Raw genomic sequence first — 24,399 nt, 5'->3', positions numbered from 1 at the left:
GGGCGAGATGACCAACCCTTGCGGTGTCCCCTTGTTTAGTGCTTGAAACTTCTCCGACCGAAGCTCTTTCATGCCTATGGTTGCCATTCTGTTTGACTGGAAAGCCTCGACGTAGCCGTAGATGCTTCGCCCGCAGTTCAGGTGGTCCATACCTCTGAGGATTGCTTCGTGACTTACATTGTCGAATGCTCCTTTGATTTATAAGACCATTAATATGTTTTCTCCGTACCTGGGTACGTTCTGGAGTACTTCTTCACATATTTGGAAGAGTGCGTCTTGTGTTGATAGCTTAGGTCTGAAGCCGAACATTGTGTGGGGAACTAGTTCGTTATTTTCCATGTAGTTTTGTAGCCTTTGGGTTACCTACTCGCTCATACGGCTTCCCCGGGCATGATGTAAGCGAGATTGGTCTGAGGTTTTCTACTTGGAGTTTCTTGCCTGGCTTAGGTATCATTACCACTTCGGCATGTTTACCCTCCTCCGGGACTGTTTCTGCTTTCCAATGTTTGTTGATGAATTCCAGTAATTCGGTAACCATTTCATCACTGAGGTTGCGGATAAGCGCGTTATCATATCCGCAGCTGCAGCTGTGTTCTTGGCGGTGCTCGTATGGACGCGTAGACCCCTTCTTTCGTTAGGGGTAGGTCCCGCTTAGCATTCTCGCCTCGCCGGTACGTCCCTGTGTAGTTTGGCAGGTTCGTATTGCCAAAGCACTTGGTTTGCGCATTCTCTAAGAGTTCTGTGTCATTATCATTGACCGTGGTTTGTCATGGTCGAGGCATGTTAATATGTTGAAGCAAAAACTTAATCTGTTTTGCCGTGTTCTTCGCTTCGTAGCAGGCATGAAATGGGGTCCTATGGAAGGCTCATTACTACGTCTTTATCTGTCTCTATTCGTAGGCTACATTCGATACAGCCTCCCGATACTTTCAAACTTGAGCATTTCCTGCTTACGGACATTAGACAGCGTTCAAGCGCAGGAACTCAAAATATGCCTCGGCTTGCCACGGCGTGCCTCCAACACAGGCAAAATTGAGGAAGCCCGCGTATGCCTCTTATCGAAATACCTGTCCCATGAACCACTTCGTGTGTATTTACGCTCACTGGCACGACACCATTGCCATCCATTGACGTCTGTTCTACATGAGCGGCTGGACAGCAGTTTCACAAGTGAACTCCGCTGCCATCTACCCCACATAACATCAGGCTATGCCCTTCCATATTACTCCGTCAAACCACAGTGGGTGATGGTTCAACCTTCCGTATGCGTGCATGTCCCCGGCATACTAAAGAAATCATTGGTTCCCGTTAGCGGACTACAACAACTTGCTCTGGCATAGATCTGGTCAGAATACCAGACGTATGTTCATGTTTACACAGACGGCTCCGCGTCACCAAAGGAATCGACAGCAGCTGTAGTGATACCAACCCAACAGATGCCTCGAGGTTTCATTCTAGGTCATAACTCTACATCAACCGCTTCAGAGCTTGTGGCTATTCGGGAAGCGATTCGCCATATCTGCGGTCAAAGACCTCAAGAGTGGTGCATTTTCACGAACCCAAACTCGCGCTGCAAATTTTGGGATGCTTCTTGCGCCACACCTGATATCAGGTTCTGGCGCGGCAGATCACCGAGCTACTTTAATGCGCTGAAGGAAAACACCACCGCATAGTGTTCCAATGGATCCCGGGGCACTGTGCGCTCAATGGTAATGATATGGCCGATGCTGCAGCAAGGCGCCCCCTCAGCAATGGCCTGCAAACTGTAGTGCCATTCTCCAGACCGGACATCACATGCCTCCTGTCGGAATTAATGATGAGTGCGACGAGAATATACTGGGCCCAGCCAGACGCTCGTCACGTCCGCCTTAAAGGGCTGGATCCCGATATGCAATTTCCTGTACTGCGTGAATTCCACGCCCTCATACATGCCTGATACACAGACTGCGATTAGGCGTCGCCTACACGCGCAAATACTTGTAGATCATTGGACGGACAGACTCCCCGGACTGCTCAGTGTGTGGCGCTGTAGAGACTATAGACCATGTATTCGTGGTGTGACCTGAGTATGCGCGCGAAAGACTGACAACGGCAGATACCGTGAGACATTAATACAATAGAACACTCTCGGAGGACCTCTTGCTAGGCGCATGGCCACAGAGTTGGCAGACGATGGAGACAATGCGCGCTCATTCACGTTTCTTAGGCGACACGGGCCTGGACTCACGCTTGTGATAACAGTTATGCAATGTGTCCTTCACCCCGTTCCTCCCATTATCATTCCCCATCGTAACCCTTTCCTTCCCCTCTTCCCCTTCCCTTACGTAGAGTAGCAGGCCAGATGCTCCATTTTCCGGCCGACCTCTCTATATTTGCAATCATTAAACCACTTTTTCTTCTTCTTCTTCTTCTGTGTCCGGTCTCTGGTATTGGTGAATTAGCCGGCATATAGCTTTATTCTTCTCTGACTTGGTTTTGGTCGGGTCGATGAGTGCGCTTAGGAGAATGCAGAGGTTTTTGCCGTGCCTAACGTTCCCTTGGCGCCGAGAATTTTTACAGCGAAGCTTCATGTGCCTAGGCGGAATGCTCGCGGTCCGACCACCCAAACCCTCTGGCAGAAGGTGTGGCGCGCCGTTGGCTACGCCGATAGCGACGTCATTTCTCTCTCGCTGTAGAGCGTGCGCGCACCATTCTCTGCCCGACTTCGCAATGGGACGACCTCGCATCGTTCGTTTTCCCGAGGAGCAGCTGGACTACGAGCAACAGCGCCGAGAGGAGGAGCGGGCGAGGTCTCGTCGGCGTCGCGCCGGCGCCTCGGCAGTAGATCGGGCCCGGGATGCAGAGCGCAAGCGGCAACGTGACTCTGCCAACGCCGCGGCCGAGCGAAATCGCCAGCGGCGACGTCGGGCCTAGGACCTTCGGTTCGAGCCTCGCGAGGTAGATCAGCCATAACGCCCACGTCAACATAAACAGTGGGGCCGCACATACCAGCCTCGCTGGTTTACCATATGTACGGGGCGCATGGGCGGTGTTCTTTTCCGTAAGGGTAGGTCAACATTTGACATTTTGAAGGCAAATCAAATAGCCTTGCGTACGTTATTTGAACTTGATTCGACAGGAACCAACGATAGTGAGGACTGTTACGAATCTTTCTACCGCGGAGGATCTGCCGGGACTGTCCGGGGGCACAAGTTCCTGGGTTAACGCATGGGACAGAAAAATGCTGCTCAGTAATTTTGATCAGCACGAATGGATACACTGTGAGCCGATCTATACGCCAATTTGTGGTCTCCATTTATGCAACGCAATTTACCACTTGGCCGTTCACAAGCCGTTCTCTTTGGCCCTTTTAAAATAACTTGCGGTGCCGCATACAGTGGGACGATTCTCTCGTTAAATGAACTCGACATCTGCCTGCATCTAGGGACGTGCTTTCTCTCATTTCTTCTTTTGGGAAAGAACAGATACCTGTTCTTTCTCATTTTCAAGTCTCTTCAGCTGACCACTCGCTCATATGCAAACGACATTACATGCATTTAAGCGCGCCTGTAAATAACGTCCGTAAGCTTTAATTCTAGAAACAGGGCTCCACGCAAACTGTATGCCACAGTTAAGAAGTAAAACGTTCCTTATGTCATTTGATATTCGCAGGTAGACTTTCTTGAATATTCGTGTTCAATTTTGTTCAGAAATGTCGATATATAAACACGCTTATTTTTGAAATATTTGTTCCTGTAGTAGACTAACAAATACACTGGCCCTCCAGGTAAGCAGTTACGAACAATTTCAATTGGACAGCCAATGCAGTTTTTAGAAATTTTGTGTACAGATGTCGATGATCTGGTGCTAGCCAAAAAAATGACTATAATGGATACTGATCCCAAAGTGCAGATTTGAAGAAGCATGTGTGTGTGATGTGATAAATTTATTTTGAATCCGGCGATCGGGAGGCCCGGGCCTGGGGCCGCCTTGATGGCCACTGAAAGCTGCTGCTTGCGTGCGGCCTCCATGGCTCGCTGGGCGGGCCAAAGTTGGTCTTCGAGTTCTGAGCTGAGCAGCACGGCCGACCACCGCGCCAGTAGATTTTCCGGGGAGACTGCCATTTTATCTTGATATATTTCACATCCCCACAACATGTGTTGAAGGGTGGCTCTCACAGATTTTCATAGCTTGCACATATCGCTTTCGTATATATCGGGGTAGAAAGTTTTTAGTTGCGGGACTCGCATAAGTTTCCGTTTGTAATCGCCTCCAAGTAACGGACTCAGCTCTGTTCAGTTTAGTGTGAGGCGGTGGTAATACTCGCCTCCGATTTTGATAGAATTTGGTACTATCTCTAAATATTGTAAATCTATCTTTTTCTCTCCAGATCTCCTTCTCCGCGTTCTCCTGACCGATGGAAGTCACTCTTTGCTCAGCTCGGCGAGTAAGACCTCGAGCTTCGCGGTGTGCTACGTCGTTGAGGTTGATTGCGGGCATGCCTGGAGTCGTATGCGCTGGGAACCGGAGCAATTGCCTGCCGTTATTCTCTGTATTGGAGAATTTTGCTTCATTGGCTATGATAATGTGCCATGCCACAGGAGAGATCCTATCTTTTGCATAATTTCTAATGGCCGCTTGAGAATCGCTAATGTTGTACGGAGCATTCGTGGAGACCAATGCTAGTGCAATGGCTACGTCCCCTGCTGTCTCGGAATGCTTGGTATTAACTGATACGCCTGTAAGGAGTTTTTGGCTGTAATCTGCGATTACTGCTACGTAGCTATTTCGTGTGGGTATTCAGCCGCGTCTACGAAGGTTGCTCTGTCGTCTGACCCAAAGCTTCGGATCATTTTCTCTGTTCTACTCTTGCGTCTGCCGTCGTTGTAACCTGTATGCATGTTCTTTATACATCGAATATTTTTAATTACCGACGTGAACGTGGAGATTTCTCAGGTCAATTAATCCCGTCCTTTTCCAGAAATACACCGTCACTTAACCACGGCATTGGTTGTAAAAATAGTAGAAGAGATATGTCGGCGAAATTCACGGAAACGAAAAGACTCAGAATAAGGAACTTTTTGTTCAGGAGGTGCAGTAACAGGAAGTGCACCTAGAAAAGCCATAAAGAAGAACAGGCGCGAAAATGGATTTCGCACTCTGTCGATCCCAGCATGTATTGTAGGATGTAGAAGTGTTAGGTATGGTAAATGGGCAGTGATCATAGTTTAGTGAGGTGTAGGATGGCGCTCAATTTGGAGTGAAAACGCGCAAGATTAGTCTAGAGAAAGCAGGTGAGCCTAGATGCAGTAGGAGTAAAAGCAGATAAATTAAGGCTCGTGTTCACAAACAAATATTCAGCTTTAGAACAGAAAGATGAAGATATTGTAGAGGTAAATATTGGCACCGTAATTAGGCTGATTTCAGAAGGAACAATTGAAGTTGGAGGTAAGTCACCAGGGCAACGATTAGGTAAGTGGTCCCAAGTAAAAAAGGACTGCATAAAAAGCGTCAAAGCATGAACGTGTCTAACTCAAGAGATCAGTTAAGGTTGATTGATTTGCCAAAGTGAGAGTAAGAACACAAATATATTAGGCGCTATTTAAAATAAGAACTTCGCAAATACGGAGGAAACAGTAAAAATGGCTGCAGCATGAAATTAGTGAGAAATAAACTTGGCATAAGACAGCACGAGATGTATACAGTGAAAGGCAAGCAGGCTAATTTTATCAGAAATTTCGATGATATAGTAAAGACAGCAGAGGACTTATATACTGACCTGTACAGTACCCACAGCAGCCAGGCTACCGTCATTTGAAATAATTATGCGTAGAATACAGAGGCTCTTTTCATAGCTAGTGATGAAATAACGAGGGCCTTGCAAGAGATGTTACAGGGAAAAGCGGCAGGAGAAGATAAGATTGCAGTCGATTTAAACAAATACGGAGGAATTATTGTTCGTAAAAAGTTTGCGGCCCTTTATTCACAATGCCTCACGACTTCAGGTATAGCAGAGAGCTGGGAGAATGCGCACTGAAGGGAGACGTTAAAGAATTGAAAAATTCTAGGCCCTGTAGTTTGCTTTCTGTATAGTATTAAATAATCAACGATATATTTCTCAATAGAATCAGGGCACCACTTGACTTCAGTTAACCAAGAGAACAGGCTTGCTTCACGAAGGGATATTCTACAATGAATCCCGTCCATGTCATTAAACAGTTAATTAAGAAATCTGCCGAATTCAATGATCCTCTTCATAAGGCTTTCATAGCCTAAGACATTTAATTCAGTTGACATACCAGCAGTCACGAAGGCATTACATTATCAAAGAGTACAGGAGATATACATGAATATCTTGGGAAATATCTCCAAAGATTTTACAGTTACGTTGTTGCTCCACAAAAACAGTTGAAAACTACCTATCATGAAAAAGGTCGGGCAAGGAGACGATATCTTCAATGCTACTCACTGCATGTTTAGAAGTATTCATGCTATTTCATTGGGAACGCTTAGGAGCGAGAATCGACGGCTACTATTTCAACAGCCTTCGGTTTGCAGTTGACATTGTTCTGCTAAGCAAGATTACGTAGAATCGCGACAAATGATTGAAGACCTTAAGCGAGAAAGTGCAAGACTGGAGTTGATTAATACACAGAATACACAGGTAATGTTGAATAGCCTGCCAAGGGTACGAGAATTCTCGATCACCAGTAAGACTCTAGAGTCTGTTAAGGAGTACGTTCACATAGGTAATTTACTCACAGGGGGAACGGATCTTTAGAAGGAAATTTCCTATCCTTTCCTAGCCTTGTTCTCTCTTCTCTCTCTTATAGAAAAATAAGATTTGGTTGGAGCGCATACAGCCCTCATTGCCAAATCCTGACTGGAATTTTACCAGTGTCGCTAAAATGAAAGCTGTACAATCGTTGCATCCTGCCAGCGCTAACCTAGGGGGCAGAAACTTGGAAGTTAACTAAGAAGCTCGAGAAGAAGAACTGCCCAACCAGCCATAGAACGAAAAATTTTAGCCATAAAGGCACAAAAAGAAAGCGGCGTGGATCAGACAGCAAGCAGGAAGAGGCAGTATTCTAATTGACATTAAAGGAAATTAGGGAAACTGGATAGGCAGTGTAATTCGTAGGGCAGGTAGCCGGTGGACCATTAGGATTACATAATGAGCGTGAAGAGAAGGGAATCTGAGGAGGATGGCAGAAAATTAGGTTGGGTGAGGAAATTACGAAATTTGGTGGTTAAAGTTGAAGTTAGCTGGCCCAAGACAGGGGACATTGCAGATCGCTGGGAAAGGTCTTCGTCCTGCATTGGACATAAAGTGGGCTGCTGCTGCTGTTGATGATGATAACAAACGGCCATTGATGTACTTGTGCAATGTTGGAAGAACGAAACCAAAGAAGGTAGGCTACAAAACAGATTTATTTCACGCTGTTTAACTTGTGTAGATGAATCCAAACTTCGTCCTTTGGCGCCGCCACAAAGGCGTACGTGTCGAGTTCCAAATCAGGCTGAAAAAAAAATGAAATACAAAAAAAAAGTTTCAGAGTCAGACAGCATAGATTTTTCAACTTTTGCATTATTCAACACTGAAAAGCCACAGTAAGTTAATTTGGCCTCGCAAAGTGTTATTTCAAAGGAAGCTGATTGCCAGCGGTACAAAAATACATCAAGACACAGCTCAAACCGAAGCCGCAGCGTTGTGGCATCTCTGTGGCATCATGTATTCCAATGTGTGTCCTCATACGATGACCATTTGGGCGCGAAAACTTTATAAAGGTGGTTAGCTTGTGCTCATGGTCGAATAAAATTACCATGTAGCAGTTATCTTTAGACAAACAATAACCAGGTCAGAGCTGAGGAAGTCCTACTCTATGATATGACTGGTATCTTTTGGGATGCTTGGAGGTGGAGTCACCCCTTCTCATTAATTGATGAGACTTTTCTTGCTCTTCGTCAGAATGAACTAGTGCTGCAAAGAAGCAGCTTGATTTGGGAGCTCTTGGCACGAGTGACAATATGGACTAATTTGTAGATGTCGCAGTTAAATACTGGAGTGGGCGTAGGACAGGAAAAATGCTATTAACGAACGGAGGCTGACACAAACAAGCAAAGAACCAAGATGAGCGAAAGGTCAAATAAACCTTTACACTATTTAGCTACAGCACGCCCCAATGCGCACAAATTAGCATTCTTGTGTAGTGCATATCTAGGACATTGGGGACACCTTTTTCCCTGGTTCATTATTCGCATATTTGTGTGAACACTTCGTTCATTTAGGTGTACACAAGTTTGCAAAGCAGTTGCAATGTTATGGCGAGACAGTCGGTAGATCATGCATTACCGCTATGTTGGTTGCACAGTTAGACATCAGTAAACCAAAAGCTTGAGGAAGATTTCCACCAATGAGTTGACAAGGCAAACCGTAATGCCCTTTTTCAGCGAGAGAACGGGATTACACTTCTGATAGGCATGCTAGCAATTCTGAATAATAATATTAATTCGTAAGGCATTCAAAAATATTTTTCGTATAATTTAGTGAAGAGGTTTAATAGTAACCGACAGAATAAAAGGCAAACACCTAGTTCTTTCTTTTCGCGCTATAATTCTGCAACGCGGCTTCACCTATTTCACGTCATTAATTTCAACGTGTTCACCATATCTTTCGTCGTTTGGAATATTGCCGCGTAAGAAAATTTCTATGTATTTTCTAGCATCAATTCCTGGTTTCAATAAAATCAGCATAGTGCTTATTTATTAATTAGAAATTTACTATAACCGAGCAGACGTCGCCAGAGATGTTGACGCAACAAGGACTTTCTTTAATGTTGCGTAACTAAGGAAGCCTACTTAGCTAGTGTTTATAAGAGTACACTCCTAAGACAGTTGCAGCCTTTGGTGTGTATATTTGTCCGACAAGGATAATCATCATCTGCCTTGCTTGCGTTTCCTTTCTTGAAAACGCGGCGCTCGCTACTTTCCCGTCGATAATGCTGAGTCACACTGATAACGCGCAAGCCGTTCCTGACTTGGAAGTACCGGGCTCGCAGCGTTAAAGGAAGGGAATGCGCGCAAGACAGATGACGCTTATTGTCGTGCGACAAGATAGGCCTAAAGGGTGTAAACTCTTTTAAGGGTGCAGTAGTAGGGCAAAAATTAGCAGTTAGAACGCAAGAAGCGTTAGCAAGCATTGACATTGCGGTCGAGGAGGTTACACGTTTCCACGGTGCCAACAAGAGGCAACTGCTCCTGAGCTGCAGAAACTGCGCCCCCTGGCCGCTGCCAGGCGTTTCACAACGCTGGCTTCATGAGGAGTGCCGCCAGCATGACCCACTGAACTCCAGACCTGCACAGACGTGCAGGTCTGGAGTTCAGACCTGCACTTCCGACCTGCACAGCTGCAGAACGTCCCTCCTTCAACACTGGTCCTGTCTATAGTACACCCCCTTTTCCCTCTAGGGAGAAAACGTACGAGCAGAGGGGCGCTGGTTATGACCTGTTGACTGTCGTCTGCTTTTGCAGTCTGTTTTGGCGCCCGTGCTGCCGTTTCGGCAGGTACAAAGCACTTGTATCGTTTGCGAGTTCCTAAGTTTACTCACAAGAAATGAAATAAAGTCAAAGTTTGCGGATGTTTTGAATTTGAGCAGTGAAATTAGTGTGGGAGGAGAGGTGCAAGAAAGCAAAATACTGAGTGCAGGCGGAAGATGGCATAACGTTCGCTTTGCTTGCTTCCGTAGGAGAAGGCAAAAACATATTTAAACGAGTGCGTGTTGGCCCCGAGAGTAGAGAGAGGCGCGCGCTCGCTACCGCGGAGGCGACTCTGATATAAGAAAAAGGGATTGATACTTAAATACCACAATTTGCGTTTTTCGAGATTGTGTGTTTAGCCGTGGAAAAATATACAGCTTCAATTAAACTGCTAGAATACGTTAGAATCAAACCAGACCTGCACGCCATGATACCTTAGCAAGATAAAAAAAAAAGGTGTTCAAGTTTTGAAGGTTCTGTGGGAAACGCTGCTCAGTCAATCAATATTCACGATCTCCTTGCCAAGTTTATTCAATAATGTTTGTCCACGACGAATCGCTTCCGGAGCGCACGATTTTTAGCTTATGTAGGACTGTTTTTTGTCTTTGCTTGAACATTTGGGATCATATTTCGAGTGATCGATTTGAGCCTTTGATTGCATCGAGAGAGTTCTTTGCGAACCGCACTGCTGGGACAATGGCGTGCTCTTCGGGCAACTACGTAATGAATATAATCTCAGCATCCCCAAACTCACCGATAAGGCCCTTAAAGCAAAACTTTCAATCTAAGAAAATTATAGGACGGTACAAGTGCACACAGCTGTTCTGGCCGTGTTAGTGTTAATCACGCTGTGGTCCTTACACGTCAGCCCCATTCCTGATGTGCCTTACCAAAATAGAAATCTCCTTTTATACTGAACGTAAACTAAACTAATAAGTCACTAAATAACTAAATAAACAAATAATTTAGCGCCTCAGTATAAGCGTGAGCGAACACCGCCTAATGCGACAAGGTTATCAGGCAGAGCGCACAGTCAAAGCGAGCGTAATAAATTTTAGCCCTAGGCGCAGCCGGCACGCCCGAATGGCTGATGTGGCTTCAGTAACCGCTTCCGTCCGCATTAACGACGTAGCTGTGTAACTGAGCAGTTGCAGTTGCCGGCACTCAAAGGAGATTCTCAGCCTCTATTTCTTATGAACACCTCGGGGTAGACATGCTTCACGGCTACTTGCGTCGATTCACAAACCGGAACTCCGCAAAAACTCGTACAAAGAGACGTGAATGCGCGCTCCCACGCTATCCGTGTCGTGACCCCCAAGCATGCATTTTTTCTTTGATTCTCCCCCCCCCCCCCCCACCACGCATCCTAAAATCTCACTTGTACCACTTTTCTTCTTCCGGGTTGAAATAAGGCTCTCGGGTGTAATAAAAGTGCGACAGGAAATAAATATAAGCTAAAACGAAAGCGCTAAACTAAAAAGTGTCGGTGACAGTATTGCTCCTTGGGGCGTTCCTCCATTCGGTGTGTCCTACTTGCTGCGACCTCACATCTCGCAGCCCTATTGTGGTTATACGATCTGCGAGGAGAGCCCTCACGTAGTTCTAAGTTCGTTGGCCGCAATTCGTGCCACTGAGATTGGCTAGTATGGCTTCGTGCCCCAGGTGTACAAAGGCCTCTTTATGTTTAGTGCAAGAATTGGTTTCAGGCAGCAAGGCGTTCCTGCATTCAGTGCTTCCTCTTTCAGCTGCAAAAGCACGTCTTCTGTTAACAAAGTGGGCTGAAAAGCAAACAACGTGCTTGGCATCAGTTGACGTTCTTGAAGATGCGTCTGTAACATGTCTAGGATCACGCGTTCCATCAGTTTACTGAGGTGAGACGAGAGCGAAATAGGTCATAGGTTCTCTAAGTACGGCGTCTTTCGTGGCTTTAGTATTAGTGAAAAAAATTTCCGCCCAAGCACTCAGTACAGGTGGTTAACCAGCCAAGCTGAAACGTGCTGCCCAGATGTTTATCACTGGCTTAATCGCCACGGTTTATTAAACGACGACTTAGTAGGCTGCCGGATGCTCGGTACGCAGTTGCTGCTTGCGCTCGGCTGCACGAGCTTGTTCTTGTGCCCGGGTTGCAGCGTCGACACGGCGTAGACAGGCTCGTTGCCGGTTCTGCTCACAGCGTTGCTCATCGAAAGCTGCCTGCTGCTCAGGAGTACGTATGACGCGTGGCCTACGCATTGCGGAGGCGGAAAAAAAACTGCTGCACGCGCGCTCGGCTGCAACGGAGAGCAACGTCACTACTGGAGCAGCCAATCGCACGCCTCTCCTTTTTTTTTTTCGCACACGCGCATGCGCATTACGGCGGTGGAGTTTTCGAAGTACACGCGACAGACGGACGGACGAATCGGCTAGCAATATGCAGCTTCGCTGTAAAAGTTATCACTCGGCTCGAATTACCGCGTCGCGTCGTCTGCTACGCTACAAGGGACGAAGGGGCGCCCCACCATCTAGGCGCGAGAGTGCGCGATGAGAAACGCGCGCGAAGCAGAGGAGGGTGGCGGAGACGGAGCTACTTATTGAAGGCTTTTGTCGAAACTGGCACAATAGCGCTGCCTGGCCGAGTTTGTCACATTACACGCACAGCCGACCACCAACGGAGCGCTGCCCCGTTCCCTGCAGGAGCCGATTGAGCGTAGCGTGACGATGCATGCGCTTGGCTAGGTTGCTTTTGCAGCCAAACTGACGGGGCGTCACTATATATATACGTCACTGGAAACCTGACCACGGCGAAAGCCGCAACAGCGCGGTTAATGGCGTGAGAGCGCGCCGAGGACGACGGCAAAAAAAAAAAAAAAATCGCGTCTCGAGCCCCCGTGCGATTGCTATCGCAGTAGTAAGCGTCACCTTTTGACTAGGGCCATGAGTTATCCGGAAGCGGCGCAACACTTGCGAAGTCACCGAGGCCATTTCGATGAGCGCCAGACGCTGGCCGATGCACACGCGAACTCCCAGTCCAAACGGCTGGTATACAGCCGGATTTATGAGATGCTTGTTCTTGGGGCTGAACCTGAGAAGAAAAAAAATGGAAACATGACCAATGTAATTTACGCTCTGAGAGAAGGTTTTGAGGGTGATGTAGCAGTGATATGAGCCTTTCTCATTTTGTTTTTTTTTACTTGAAAAATCTGACTTGTGGTGTTTCGTGCAGGATTTAATGGTGCGTGAATAAATTGACTGAATGTCTGTGTTGTAAAGAATGATGACACCATGGCCTTCAGTATCGCTGGGGCACGAGGGCACCGAGAACATGTGCATGAACACACACACACACACACACACACACACACACACACACACACACACACACACACACACACACACACACACACACACACACACACACACACACACACACACACACACACACACACACACACACACACACACACACACACACACACACACACACACACACACACACACACAGACAGACGCGCGCGCGTTAACAACCGGCAACGCAAGCTCCTGTAGAGAGAGGATCGTCTGACATGCATCTGCACCGTCCCTGTGGTTGATCCAGCCTTGTGAAGACGTGATACGAAGTGTTAGGTTCTTTCGTCTCGAAGGCACACGCGAAAACCAGATACCCTCATCTGGTGAACATCCCTGCCTTTCCTTCTTTATTTCATTTCTCTCTTTTTGCAGACCCATAGCAGATGCTTTGTAGGCAGACTGATGCCAAGAAAGCATGGAGTGCAAGACACCTGCGGTGTTGTTAATGTTTCGTACTTTGCATATCCCTTTGAAAACAAACACACTGATAGTATATTCTGCATGACAATGTGACAGTATATCAACATCGTGCGACGGCACGACATAGTCCGAGGAACGTTCATATCGATAAACACGGATGTTATCTCCCGAACTTGGTGATTATTACGATGCTTGTTATTTTTTCAATTGTTTCGTTCTCGTCTCCCGTTCTCTCTATGCTACGCAAAAGAATGTTAAATTAGTCGGCCACGTACGCCACAAATAAGTACTGAGAGCAAGAACAACATGGAAAGGGAAATGCATAACGACGAAAAGAAGGCACCATAGTAATAGAGACCTGGGTGATAATACAGTGTTCGCAATTGTTCCGTCTTATTCGTTTAGCTTTAGTTGTGCATACAGGTGATCGCGCATGGCTGAAACAAAAAGCGGGATTTGGCTCGATTAAATGCCCGTAAAGCTGTGCTGGATTTTCTTGTCAACTGCGAGACCAACTTTCGTTTCTAGAGTGAATACTCTGCGCGTAACGCTTTGCACTGTAGAATGCCTTCGTCTTTGTATTTTTTACTCCTTTTCAAGCAACTGCAAGCAGCGTTGAGGAGAGAGTCCTCTGCTTCTCGTCCTCTATATGTATGTGTGGTGTTCGTATATGTTGAATTCTTGCTAATGAACTGCTCTTGGTGACACACAGCGGAAAGGTTACGTTTGAGCTTGCTTATGGTGGACGATTCGTTGAATTCTACAGTAAATAAGCTACATCCATATGTGCTAGAGAAGTAAGCTGGAGATTCACCACAATAACTTCTGAGCTCGGGTCGTGAAACATCCTGTTAGATGCGAAGAGGCTCGGTAATGGGAAGCTACTTGTTAGTAATCACTTGAAAACACAATTTTACGTGGAAAGAAATAGCACGCCAAGATGCCGTGTGAGTATAAATGAAGCCTGCGTACAGTGTTCCGGGCATGTAAAATTGGAGTATTAACTGTAGAATTCCTGAACGTTAAAGGCGCGATGCCTGATTTGCTTTGGTTCAGAGCACCTTGCAGTGAAGAGAATTGTTTCATGTCCATGTTAACCTTAGTGGAAAGCAAGTCGTTGATACATCCATGAACGAAGGCGCAGTAAGTAGTAAGGGGTTTCTGGTGGAAACTAGTAGCTAACATTGGTTATGTATACTCTTGCTATTAACTCTGTAAATCTACTTTAACGGCTAACACAATATTTTTCTGGTGTGAGCACTCCTGCTGCTGTTTACGTATCGCGAGTAATTAGAGGTCTGACGTACTGTGCTCTTGGTGTTGGCAAACTATTCTGATGAAAGGCACTGTTTACTAAAAATAAAAAAAAAACTCATTCAGGGTTAGTAACTTCACTCACCAAGTACTGCAGGCGTGTTCAACCTAAAGCTGACCTATCAACACTCGAGATTATGGCAATGAGAAGCAGGTGCTCCCTTAAGCGGCGCTGCCAAAAAAGTTCAGTTTAGTTTTGGGTTAATTGAGATGGCGATATTCACTTAAAGTATATAATGGTACTCACCTCTCGGGATCAAACTTCTCCGGGTCCGTCCAGTACATCGGATCATGATGCAGGTGGTATGTGGGCACCATGACAGACGTTCCTTTCTTGATGAGATACTTGCCGCTCTGGTAATCTTCACCCGCACAGCGTGTTGTGAATCTGCGTGTCGAGACATAATATATACGCTTTAAATGATATAATCTCGCTGGCATATCGGCCGCTGTATCGGTGACAGAATGTGCCTGTTGACATGGTAGGTGTCCGTGCAAAAGAGGGCCAACTTAGACCGGTTAGTACAAGTTGAAGATAAATAGAGCTTCGCATCGGTCAGGACAAACGCGAGGAAACCGACGAAGCAGTGCTCATTCTGCCCATTTTCCTTATCTTCTTCATATCTCACGCGCTGTTCGTCTATTCAGCGTTGACATACGCGCGACGACGACTCTGCTACTGTATTTGCGACGGAATGAAAGGGTTCACTAGTCAAAATCAGGCAGGCGCGCAACACTTGCATAATTTTCATTGAAAATAAGTAATAGCCTCTCAATGTAACTTACACCTCTGTTCTTTTTATATCCTCCGAATAAAAACAAAGAAACCGAATCAACCCAGTGCTGCGAGGGAAAGTAAAAAGAAAATGTAGTAATTGAATACTTTATCAAAAAGAAAAATAGATCAAAAGCTTATCTTTTTCGTAAAAGAGTTGTACACGGGGCATCTATAGTGAGACATCATCAGACTTGTACGCACAAGTAAAACGGAAACTGGACTATTCGTATGTGAAGAAGTCACCGCCCAGAACATTCATTGTTTAAACGGCGAAATGCTGCTTCGAGAAAATACGTCCTAATATCCGGTGCTTTATGTGGAAAGATATGGAGTTTAAAATGGGCCTGTATTTTGCTACTGGGAATACGGCAGGAACGCCAAATAATGGGTGCACTGGCATATTGCGCAATGCAACTTACGCTGAAGGCGTTGGATACTTTAATATGTTTGGTGTTTTTCGCGAAGGTATTTATCTGGAGTACTTTGGAGTTCCGCATACTCTTTGCTTCTGCATTTAGGCTGCTATATCTTTTATTATAGATGGCACAAACAATTCCAAGCAGTGTAACGAATGCTTATACGTACACTACATTACCAAGTGTACCCGGCTGTGACAACGCCGCTTATAAGTGAGGACGCATCAGCAGCAATACTGTACATCCTCAAAACTTATAGGGAGACGAATCCAAGCGACAGATTCACCGAACGACACAGTGACGATGGAAATTTTTTGCTCACGCTGAAATTGTTACCTGAATGGGAAACAAAGTATAGTTTAACTAGCTCACTCGAAAAGCCTCCACACAGAAGTAATGAAATGAGGTTTGTCTGTCTGTCTGTCTGTGTCTGTCTGTGTCTGTCTGTCTGTGTCTGTCTCTGTCTGTCTGTGTCTGTGTCTGTCTGTCTGTGTCTGTCTCTGTCTGTCTGTGTCTGTGTCTGTCTGTGTCTGTGTCTGTCTGTGTCTGTCTGTGTCTGTGTCTGTGTCTGTCTGTGTCTGTCTGTGTCTGTGTCTGTCTGTGTCTGTCTGTCTCTGTGTCTGTCTGTCTCTGTGTCTGTCTCTGTGTCTGTCTGTCTCTGTGTCTGTCTGTCTGTGTCTGTCTCTGTCTGTGTCTGTCTCTGTCTGTGTCTGTCTGTCTGTCTGTGTCTGTCTCTGTCTGTGTCTGTCTCTGTCTGTCTGTGTCTGTCTGTCTGTGTCTGTCTGTCTGTCTGTGTCTGTCTGTCTGTGTCTGTCTGTCTGTTATGCACTTCTATTTGTTTATTTACTTTGTTTACTTTTTCACTTAGATGCTTGTAGGGCCCGAATGCGTTACAGAAGGGAACTAGATGATTTTTACCATCTTAGTTAATAAGAGCAAATATCAGCGCATGTTATTTCGATAGAACGCATCAGTTTCCGTTAAGTGTATGCAGGTTTTCAAAACAAATAATTATAAATATAGTCAGAGGCTCACCAACCACACAACAGGGACATGAACATGAACGAGGGTGCACTGTTCCTGTCTGTTGGGTGTCTCGGGAACCTCTGCCCTGTTTGTGCCCCACTGACGTTGGTCCACCTAGCCCCAACTCGTCAAATAGGCCACCTTAAGGAATGTATGTGTTTACGTGCGCTAAACAAGTTATTCGACAGCACATTTGAAACGAAAAGCATATATCAGACACGGTAACACAGCGGTAACAGATGGGGCAGAGGGATTACAGTTATGCGACGCATTGGAAATAAACGAGTCAGAAAATAGTGCGACGAAACTGAATCGCTACTTCGCGTCGATGGTCATGGTAAATTGACATGACATATGGTTGGCAAAGGAGCTTATGCTTTTCGCGTTGTCAGCATGTCAGCAGGAGGCAGCACATAACATCGAAACTACCAATTTTTGGGGGGCAATAGATGTTAGCCTATAGTGCTCTTTTCGGACCTAATATGGAACCATACAACTTAGTAGGCAAGCTTTGATGGACCTAATAAGGTTGCCTTTCTTTTTTGCCTCTAATAAAACAACTGACATGTCTTCAATACTTACGAAATGATGGGTGGATACATCCTTAAGGTCTCGGACAGTACTTGGTTCGTGTACCGCAGTGATGTGAGGGTCTGAATTGAGAGCTCATCATCCTACAATGAGAAAACAAACCCGTTGGCATCTCACACACACAGAAAAGGGCGGTTTAAATAGGTCCCCTGCGGGAGTGGGTATGGCTGAGCGTGCGGGAAAAAAACGAAACGTTTACACAAAAAGCACTAAAAGTGAAGACACATCATTGCCTTGTCCCCATTTCGCTTGGCCGTTTTACTTAAACTTAAACTTAACTTAAACCCTTCCTTCGTGCACTCCTTTGTTTAGGGGCGATCAGGTACCACGGGGAAAGAGCAAGCCATAAAAGTAATGTATTTTCGGCAGGAGCGCCAGCCACCCACCATGGAGCCCAAAAAGGGGGCGCTGTGGGAGCTGTAAACACAGGCCTAGCAAACGCCAGCTGTACGTTCCCGCTATAACCAAATACGAATAACCAAGGGTAGTTATGACACACAAGGTTAACCCTTGCCGCCAAGAATGCTTGACGTAAATGGAAAAGAAAAGAAGACAGACAATATTAAAAGTGAAGTAGAAAGACGAAGATTGAAGAGGACCGGAAAACGCGACTGCCGATTTCCTCCAGGTGGGTTAGTCTGGAGGCGCCGTTTGTGTCACGCAGAGGCCAAAGAGGTGCGTTACATCTGCCGGGGGGCCTTAAAGCTCCGAACACCCGGCATCGGCTCAACCCCCAGGATCTCCCTTTCCCCAGACACGGCTAAGCGACGCACGGATACACGCGTGAAGGTCAAACCCCCGTGTGCTCGGGTACGTGGTGTGGCAACACACCAAACGCCTGCTTACGCAGGCGTCCCTGCGGGGGATCTCTTGTTCTAAATCCTCGGTTCAAGCTACGTGAAACACCCTGCATACATTTAGCACAAAACAGCTTTATTGTTTAGAAATTGATAGCCTCATAACGAGATCAACTTTTGTTAAATTATTTTGTCTTGTCATCCCTCTTTAAATTAAACCTTGGCAATACTTTTCTCTTTCTGTACGCTTACTTTTGCTTCAATCTGTCGAGTAAAAATTTGTCCCGAAAGAAATGAAGAGAACGACAATCTTTTCTCATCCTAATCAAGTCACACTGTCTTTTCAGCGACTGCGCTTGTACAGTGATCATTCTTATGTGTGAAGACATCTGTTTCGTTTGCGGTTTATTTACCTCTTCAGTTATTTAAAATTGCCTCAAGGTTAAAATAGAGTAAGGATGGCAGCGGTTAGAGCAGACAGATATAAAAATCCAATCGTAACTGTGAAACAAAATGTCAGTGCATGTCAATGATAAATATTTTATAAAAGAACAAACATAAGAAGAAAAACAGACGAACTCAATAATTATAAAATATTTCATTATCTAGAAGCAAATTCGAAGAATTTAAGAAAAAAAGTGTTTGCTTATCACATAGCGCTAGCTTATAGTTTCATAAGATATCCAGTGACATACAGGGATGTCATGTCGTGCATGACGATGATTCCGCTAGCTCAATGTACGTAAAACATATGATATTAGGTTGGGCTGTATTGTGGTACACTAACTTTATAAACGTGAGCAGCAATGACAATGGCAATGACACAGCCCGCGAAGAAAAAATATCTAGACCGGATATTTTACAGCTATATGCTGGACTTTTTTTTTTTACGTTATATCTTAACCTTATCTGCGTTATGCTAGTAGTACGGTGCATAGCATCATGGTTCAAACAGTGCCATTTTAACTCTGTCGCTCTCGTGCCTTACGTAAGTAAGGTTGCATTAGTGAATCGCATGAATGCAAAGTGTGAACTAGCATTTCCGGCTTCCCTCTTTTGTGTTGTTTCTTCTTTTTAGGCACCTGTATGTAACTGAACATTTTCCTGATTCATTCTATTGCGTAAAAGACAGACTTACCTCTTTCGTAAAAGCTTCCAGTACTTCCTTCCTCATTCTCTCCTGAATGTCTGGGTGCTTGCCCATGAGATAAAACCAATAAGTCAGTGCCAGCCTCGTTGTGTCGTAGCTGCGCTCAATTAAAAAAAAAACAAATCAGCACAAGCTTGAAGCGCTTAAGGAACTTTTACATTCTGTCCCTAACTCGAGAACTCACCCGCCGAGAAAAATGTCCATGCAGTTGGTACCGATCTCGTGCAACTTCTCCTGGGACAACGGTGCTGAGTGGTAGGATAGCAGAAAGAGAACGACGAGAAAAAAAAGGAACATGGTCAGATCCTGACGCGGCTGATGATTCAGCGCTTTCATTTTGAGATGATTAAGTCGGAACATCTCTCTTCAACATTTTGTAGCTTTACACCACAAGCAAACAAGGGAGCAAACAACCAACTAGCCAAACAACGAGATTCGGTTTCTACGGTGGGCTGCTAGCATACAGTCCTGGGCAACTTGCACCTACTGAAGAACATTTATTCAATACCCAACCCTTCGATGATGACGATCAGGCTCATCTTCTAAAGAACCTGTCAACTATCTACGCAAGAATTCACGCGCGAAGTGCTTGCTAGCGGTTCACTTCATTTTCTGATGTTAAAGAGTCTGTCCACATAGTGAGTCACTAAAACTTAGGGTCGTTCATGAAAGGATATCAGTCTAATGTAAGATAGGTTCATTTGTACAAGCCTTTATTGAAACTGGCCCACAAGAAAACCTACCAGAAGTGATTGAATCATACTATTCTCGTGGGAACTCATCTAACAGTGTACACAGCAAGGAAGATTTTCTTGCTTACGCGGACCATTCTTGCTGTGGCTGCACCGCACCAAATAAGGTCACTTGACTCAACTGTCGCAGATTTCAATAAACACTGCAAATTAATCGAGAAATGGCTAGCCACTCCGCTGTGCTTTTAGTTAAACTGCAAATGCATCAATTACAAAATATGAGAGCAGAAATAACGCTGCAACGTTTACTGAATATGCAACGCGAAAGTAAGTCCCTCTGTCTATGCAATCTTGACCATTGCAAGTTACTTACAATGCTTTATTTTGTTTTGTATAATTTATCTACATGGATTGCCACACATTCCTTGTCTGCGTAAATTTGTAGTCATTTTTTTTAGTCAACAGCGCGCGTACTTTTTTTGTTCTCGTAACAAAATGTCCCGGCGCAGTAGCCCACTTTGGGACCCTTGATTGTATGCGTTTTTTTATCTAACGGATTGAATGCTGACTGAACAAGCAATTGACACTGAAACGGAACTGAATATTCACTGCGCCTAGGACAGCACTTGAAGGGCAAATCAGGACTACTGAAACAAACGAAGTTTTACAGCATGTACAATGGCTCAGTTCTTTATGACGACAACATGCCGAGCGCAGTATACAGGGCTTTGTTGGGCAGTCGATACCAACCCCATAACGACGCGTAATCAAATGCAAAACGCCTTCTGTACGGAGGTTTTGGCACACGTGAAACAAACGAAGAGTTTCTACACTTATACGGAGTTCCTCACTTATGTGCCCCTCTAACCAAAAGTTTGACATTTGGATACACACGCCCCAGAATTATGTCACCTCTCATATTGTAAAGTACACGTTTCATACGCTCAATTTGGCAGCTTCAAACTCTGATTAGGGCGGGAAAGGTGAACGCAAAGCCAATAGTAGGGCTTTTCAATACGCTTATGCCACTTCCCAGCTGCAGGTAATCCATGAAATTAATTTCTACTTAGGGACTGTACCAATTACTTTGTTACTCGAAAGCATTTCAATGTTTGTTGTACGATTCATTTTTCAATGGCAAGGAATAACGATGAATGGATCATTTTAACCTCTCCAGCCGCGGTGAGAAATAGTTTTGCAAAATTTGACCATTAAAGCGCTGCGAGGAAAAAAGCATCAGCAACTGATCTGTGCATAAATTCATTCTGCTCACCCGCTGTTGCTCTAATTCACTTCAGACTGCTGAGTACTGCTGTGCATGACCACTTTACTAAAGGCACTACGATATGTGACAAGTTCTTCGAAGCCTAACGTTCCTTCAACGATGGCGAAGTAGTAGGTTTTCCTTCGTAGTTATGCACACTACCAATAATTGACTCGTCCGGGCGTTTTGGCCCAGGGATTCAAGTCTTCTAACGAAAAATTGCTGCATCAATGAGTGTACACTAAGGCAGTGTTCCGATTCTCGCCAGCATTGTAGATAGTCTACGTTGACAGCTTGGCAGATATAATTTCGAGCCCAAGCAAGTGGACGCACGTGGAACCATCTGAAAGGCGTTATCTCGCGCCATTTCGTGTAAAAAAGGGCTATCCAAAGAACATAATATCTACGTCTTCTTACACTTCGAAAGCTTATGAAAAACACAACGTCGGTTACATTAGGCGCGTAGAAAAGCGTCACTACATTTTCCTGTGTGCAGACGATTTTCCCGTCGAGTTTTCTAAGCCTTCTGCACATGCGCCATCTTATTTTGCCAGCAAAATAAATATTATCGTTTTTGACATTTGATGCTATCTTCGTGAAGCTGTTCCTTTCGCCGATTTCGTTAGAATCGAAATGAGCCTTAAGATAACCGCGGTCCACTAAGCTGTCTATTTAGCCCCCTACGACGAGTATTGGAAAACAACCTAAGCCGGAATTACTGTGTAATTACGAGGACTCGCTACAAAATGCAGAGATAATCTTCCTACAGTCTTTTTCTTTCAAGAGAGCCTGAAGCAAGTTAGATTAAGGCTACGTGACATTGACGTATTTGTCGACAGTGAATCGTAATTCACGACAGAAAGGGTTCATTTTCTGTCATATGAAATGGTCTTAGGGCTTTATGGAGTTAAAAGAAGTTTCTGTTGTCGGCTATCTGCATTTGTAAAGTGAAGTTGTGAAATTCGTACCGGTAATCTTTGTCGTCGCTTCCTTTTTCTTGGTTGCCGAGTCCCTCTTCTCGAGCGCATCGTCCAAGAGGAGTTGCGCCATGTCGGGCACGTCAACCTGAAGTATCAAGACAACAGGAGAAACGACGAGTTTAACCTAATATCGGAATGCGGGAAAAGGCTTCCAAGAACTGTTAAAACGAGTGTGAAGCTGACACCACAGTTCTTGTGAAAAGACGGTGATATGAAGATTGAGGAAGGAGGACCGGCAGAACAATTCGTACCGTATGTGTGAAATACAGCCGAAAATAAAACTACAGAAACGTAAAATGGGGCAGCTTCAAGAGCTGCTTTAGGTGTACACAAGCCTAAACATCTCTTGGAATATTATTATTAGTACACCGAGCTGTACTCCATGTCGGACGACTCATCCGACGACGGCTTCATACCCGTCCGGAGTAAGAGGGCGAGAAGAAAAATCGTCAACACAGCGCCGTCAACTCCTGCGAGCACAACGACTATGAAGTCAAGGCCTGCGCGCTGGCCACACGTCATCATTTATATGCCGGAAGAGCCATCAAGCAACCTACGATTGCTGAACAGGCAAGCCCTATCCATTTTTCTGGAACGTGCGGTGCCGGATCAAATTAAAGATATAAGAATAAATCCACGCAAGAATATACTCGCCATAGACGTGTACAACGCGAGTGCGCTTGAACAACTTCAAGCGCTCACGGAGCTAGGCGGAATCAAAATGCGCCCCTTTATCCCGATCGACGACACATCCATGGCCGGTGTGATTTACGACATCGACATAGCCATTCCTAATGATGACTTACCTAGCCTCATCAAGCCGGCATACGAAGGCACGATCATTACGCAAGTGCGCCGCCTTGGGAATACGCGCTGCGTAAAATTAATATTCAAGGGGGATTGTATCCCATCCCACGTTAAAGTCGGACATTTTCGACATCCGGTCCGACCATTCATCCAGAAGCCGCTTCAATGCCATCAGTGTTTCCGGCTAGGACACGTCAAGGGCGTGTGTCCCAACTCGCCACTGTGTCCCCGTTGCGCTGAACCTCATGCAGAACAGACCTGCGGTGCCACAGTCCTGAAGTGTGCTAACTGTAGCGGCCCTCACGCGGCCTCGTCGAAAGACTGTCCCCGCATCAAGAGGGAACGCGCGGTTCTCAAGCAAATGGCCAGAGACAATTCGGCCCACAGGGAGGCAGCCAAAGTAGTCCGGCGTCGGCGTCGACGTCGGCACCATCGTACGTCTTCGAAGCAGACGCATGCTCGAAGTGACAGTACCCACTCCTCTGCGGTGCCAGTTAGCCGCGCCGCGAAAGGGCCCACCACTTCCACGAAGGAAGCAGAAAAGACTCTATCTTTAGAGGAATGGCCTACGCTACCGAGCCGCTCCCTTGCGAAAGAACCTCAGAAGGTCGGGGCCCCACCTGATCCTTCTCCGGCCATGGATGATTCACCTAAAACAGACCGTCAAGTCATCTCGGTGCTACGTTCTCTCATGGAGGCCATTCGAGCGCTTTTAGTGGACTTGAGGACACCATCTGCTCGAAGCGCACTTAAAGTGTTGGACGCCTTAAGCCCAGTGCTTGCATCCCTCAACTAGAAAGATGGCAACTCCTACCCCATCCTTCCGGAAAGAAGTCAAAGCAGCGTCCGTCATCCAGTGGAACGCCAGAGGGCTAAAATCACGAATTTCAGATTTTCGTCAGTTTGTCTACACCAATGGGTTTCCACTCATCGTCATTTGTGAGCCCAACTTGTCGAAACCAATAAGACTGTCAGGATACGAGTCTATCATCTCATCAACAAACGGTGCATGCAGCAAAATCGTCGTTTTTGTTCGTCGTGAACTCACCTATGTTTTGCAACCAATTGCGCCCCACGACGACAATCAATATATATTGCTACGGAACAGCCGCCACAGTGTGGCTGCACTGAGGAGAAGGAAGACGACGTGGCCACCGCTTGATATAGCGTCGCCATCATTGCCACCGCTTGTCTGCGTGTAAATATATTGTAGACTCGTACGTCAGCTACACGTAACATTAATTTGGTGGAGGTGGACGTTCCCCGTACCCGTCATGGAGCTTCGCAGCGGTCGCAACGGCGACAGTGCAACTTCGGCTCC

General features: G+C 45.8%; 1 protein-coding gene across 1 annotated transcript in view; it reads right to left on the bottom strand.

Moving 5' to 3' along the window:
• Window positions 1-7,391: 7,391 nt before the first annotated feature.
• Window positions 7,392-24,399, bottom strand: part of LOC142591026 (cytochrome P450 3A5-like) — a 54,345-nt gene continuing 37,337 nt past the window's right edge. The window contains exons 8-14 of the mRNA XM_075703401.1: window positions 22,260-22,356; window positions 19,520-19,583; window positions 19,324-19,432; window positions 17,380-17,471; window positions 14,825-14,965; window positions 12,415-12,577; window positions 7,392-7,499 (exon numbers count right to left, since the gene is read on the bottom strand). Of these exons, the coding sequence (XP_075559516.1) occupies window positions 7,410-7,499; window positions 12,415-12,577; window positions 14,825-14,965; window positions 17,380-17,471; window positions 19,324-19,432; window positions 19,520-19,583; window positions 22,260-22,356 (756 nt within the window). The 3' untranslated portion in view covers window positions 7,392-7,409. The remainder of the gene's footprint in view (window positions 7,500-12,414; window positions 12,578-14,824; window positions 14,966-17,379; window positions 17,472-19,323; window positions 19,433-19,519; window positions 19,584-22,259; window positions 22,357-24,399) is intronic.

The sequence above is a fragment of the Dermacentor variabilis genome, chromosome 8 (assembly GCF_050947875.1).
Source record: "Dermacentor variabilis isolate Ectoservices chromosome 8, ASM5094787v1, whole genome shotgun sequence".
Lineage (NCBI taxonomy): Eukaryota > Metazoa > Arthropoda > Arachnida > Ixodida > Ixodidae > Dermacentor > Dermacentor variabilis.
Note: the sequence above shows the minus strand (reverse complement) of the source record. Positions and strands in the feature narration are given on the sequence as shown.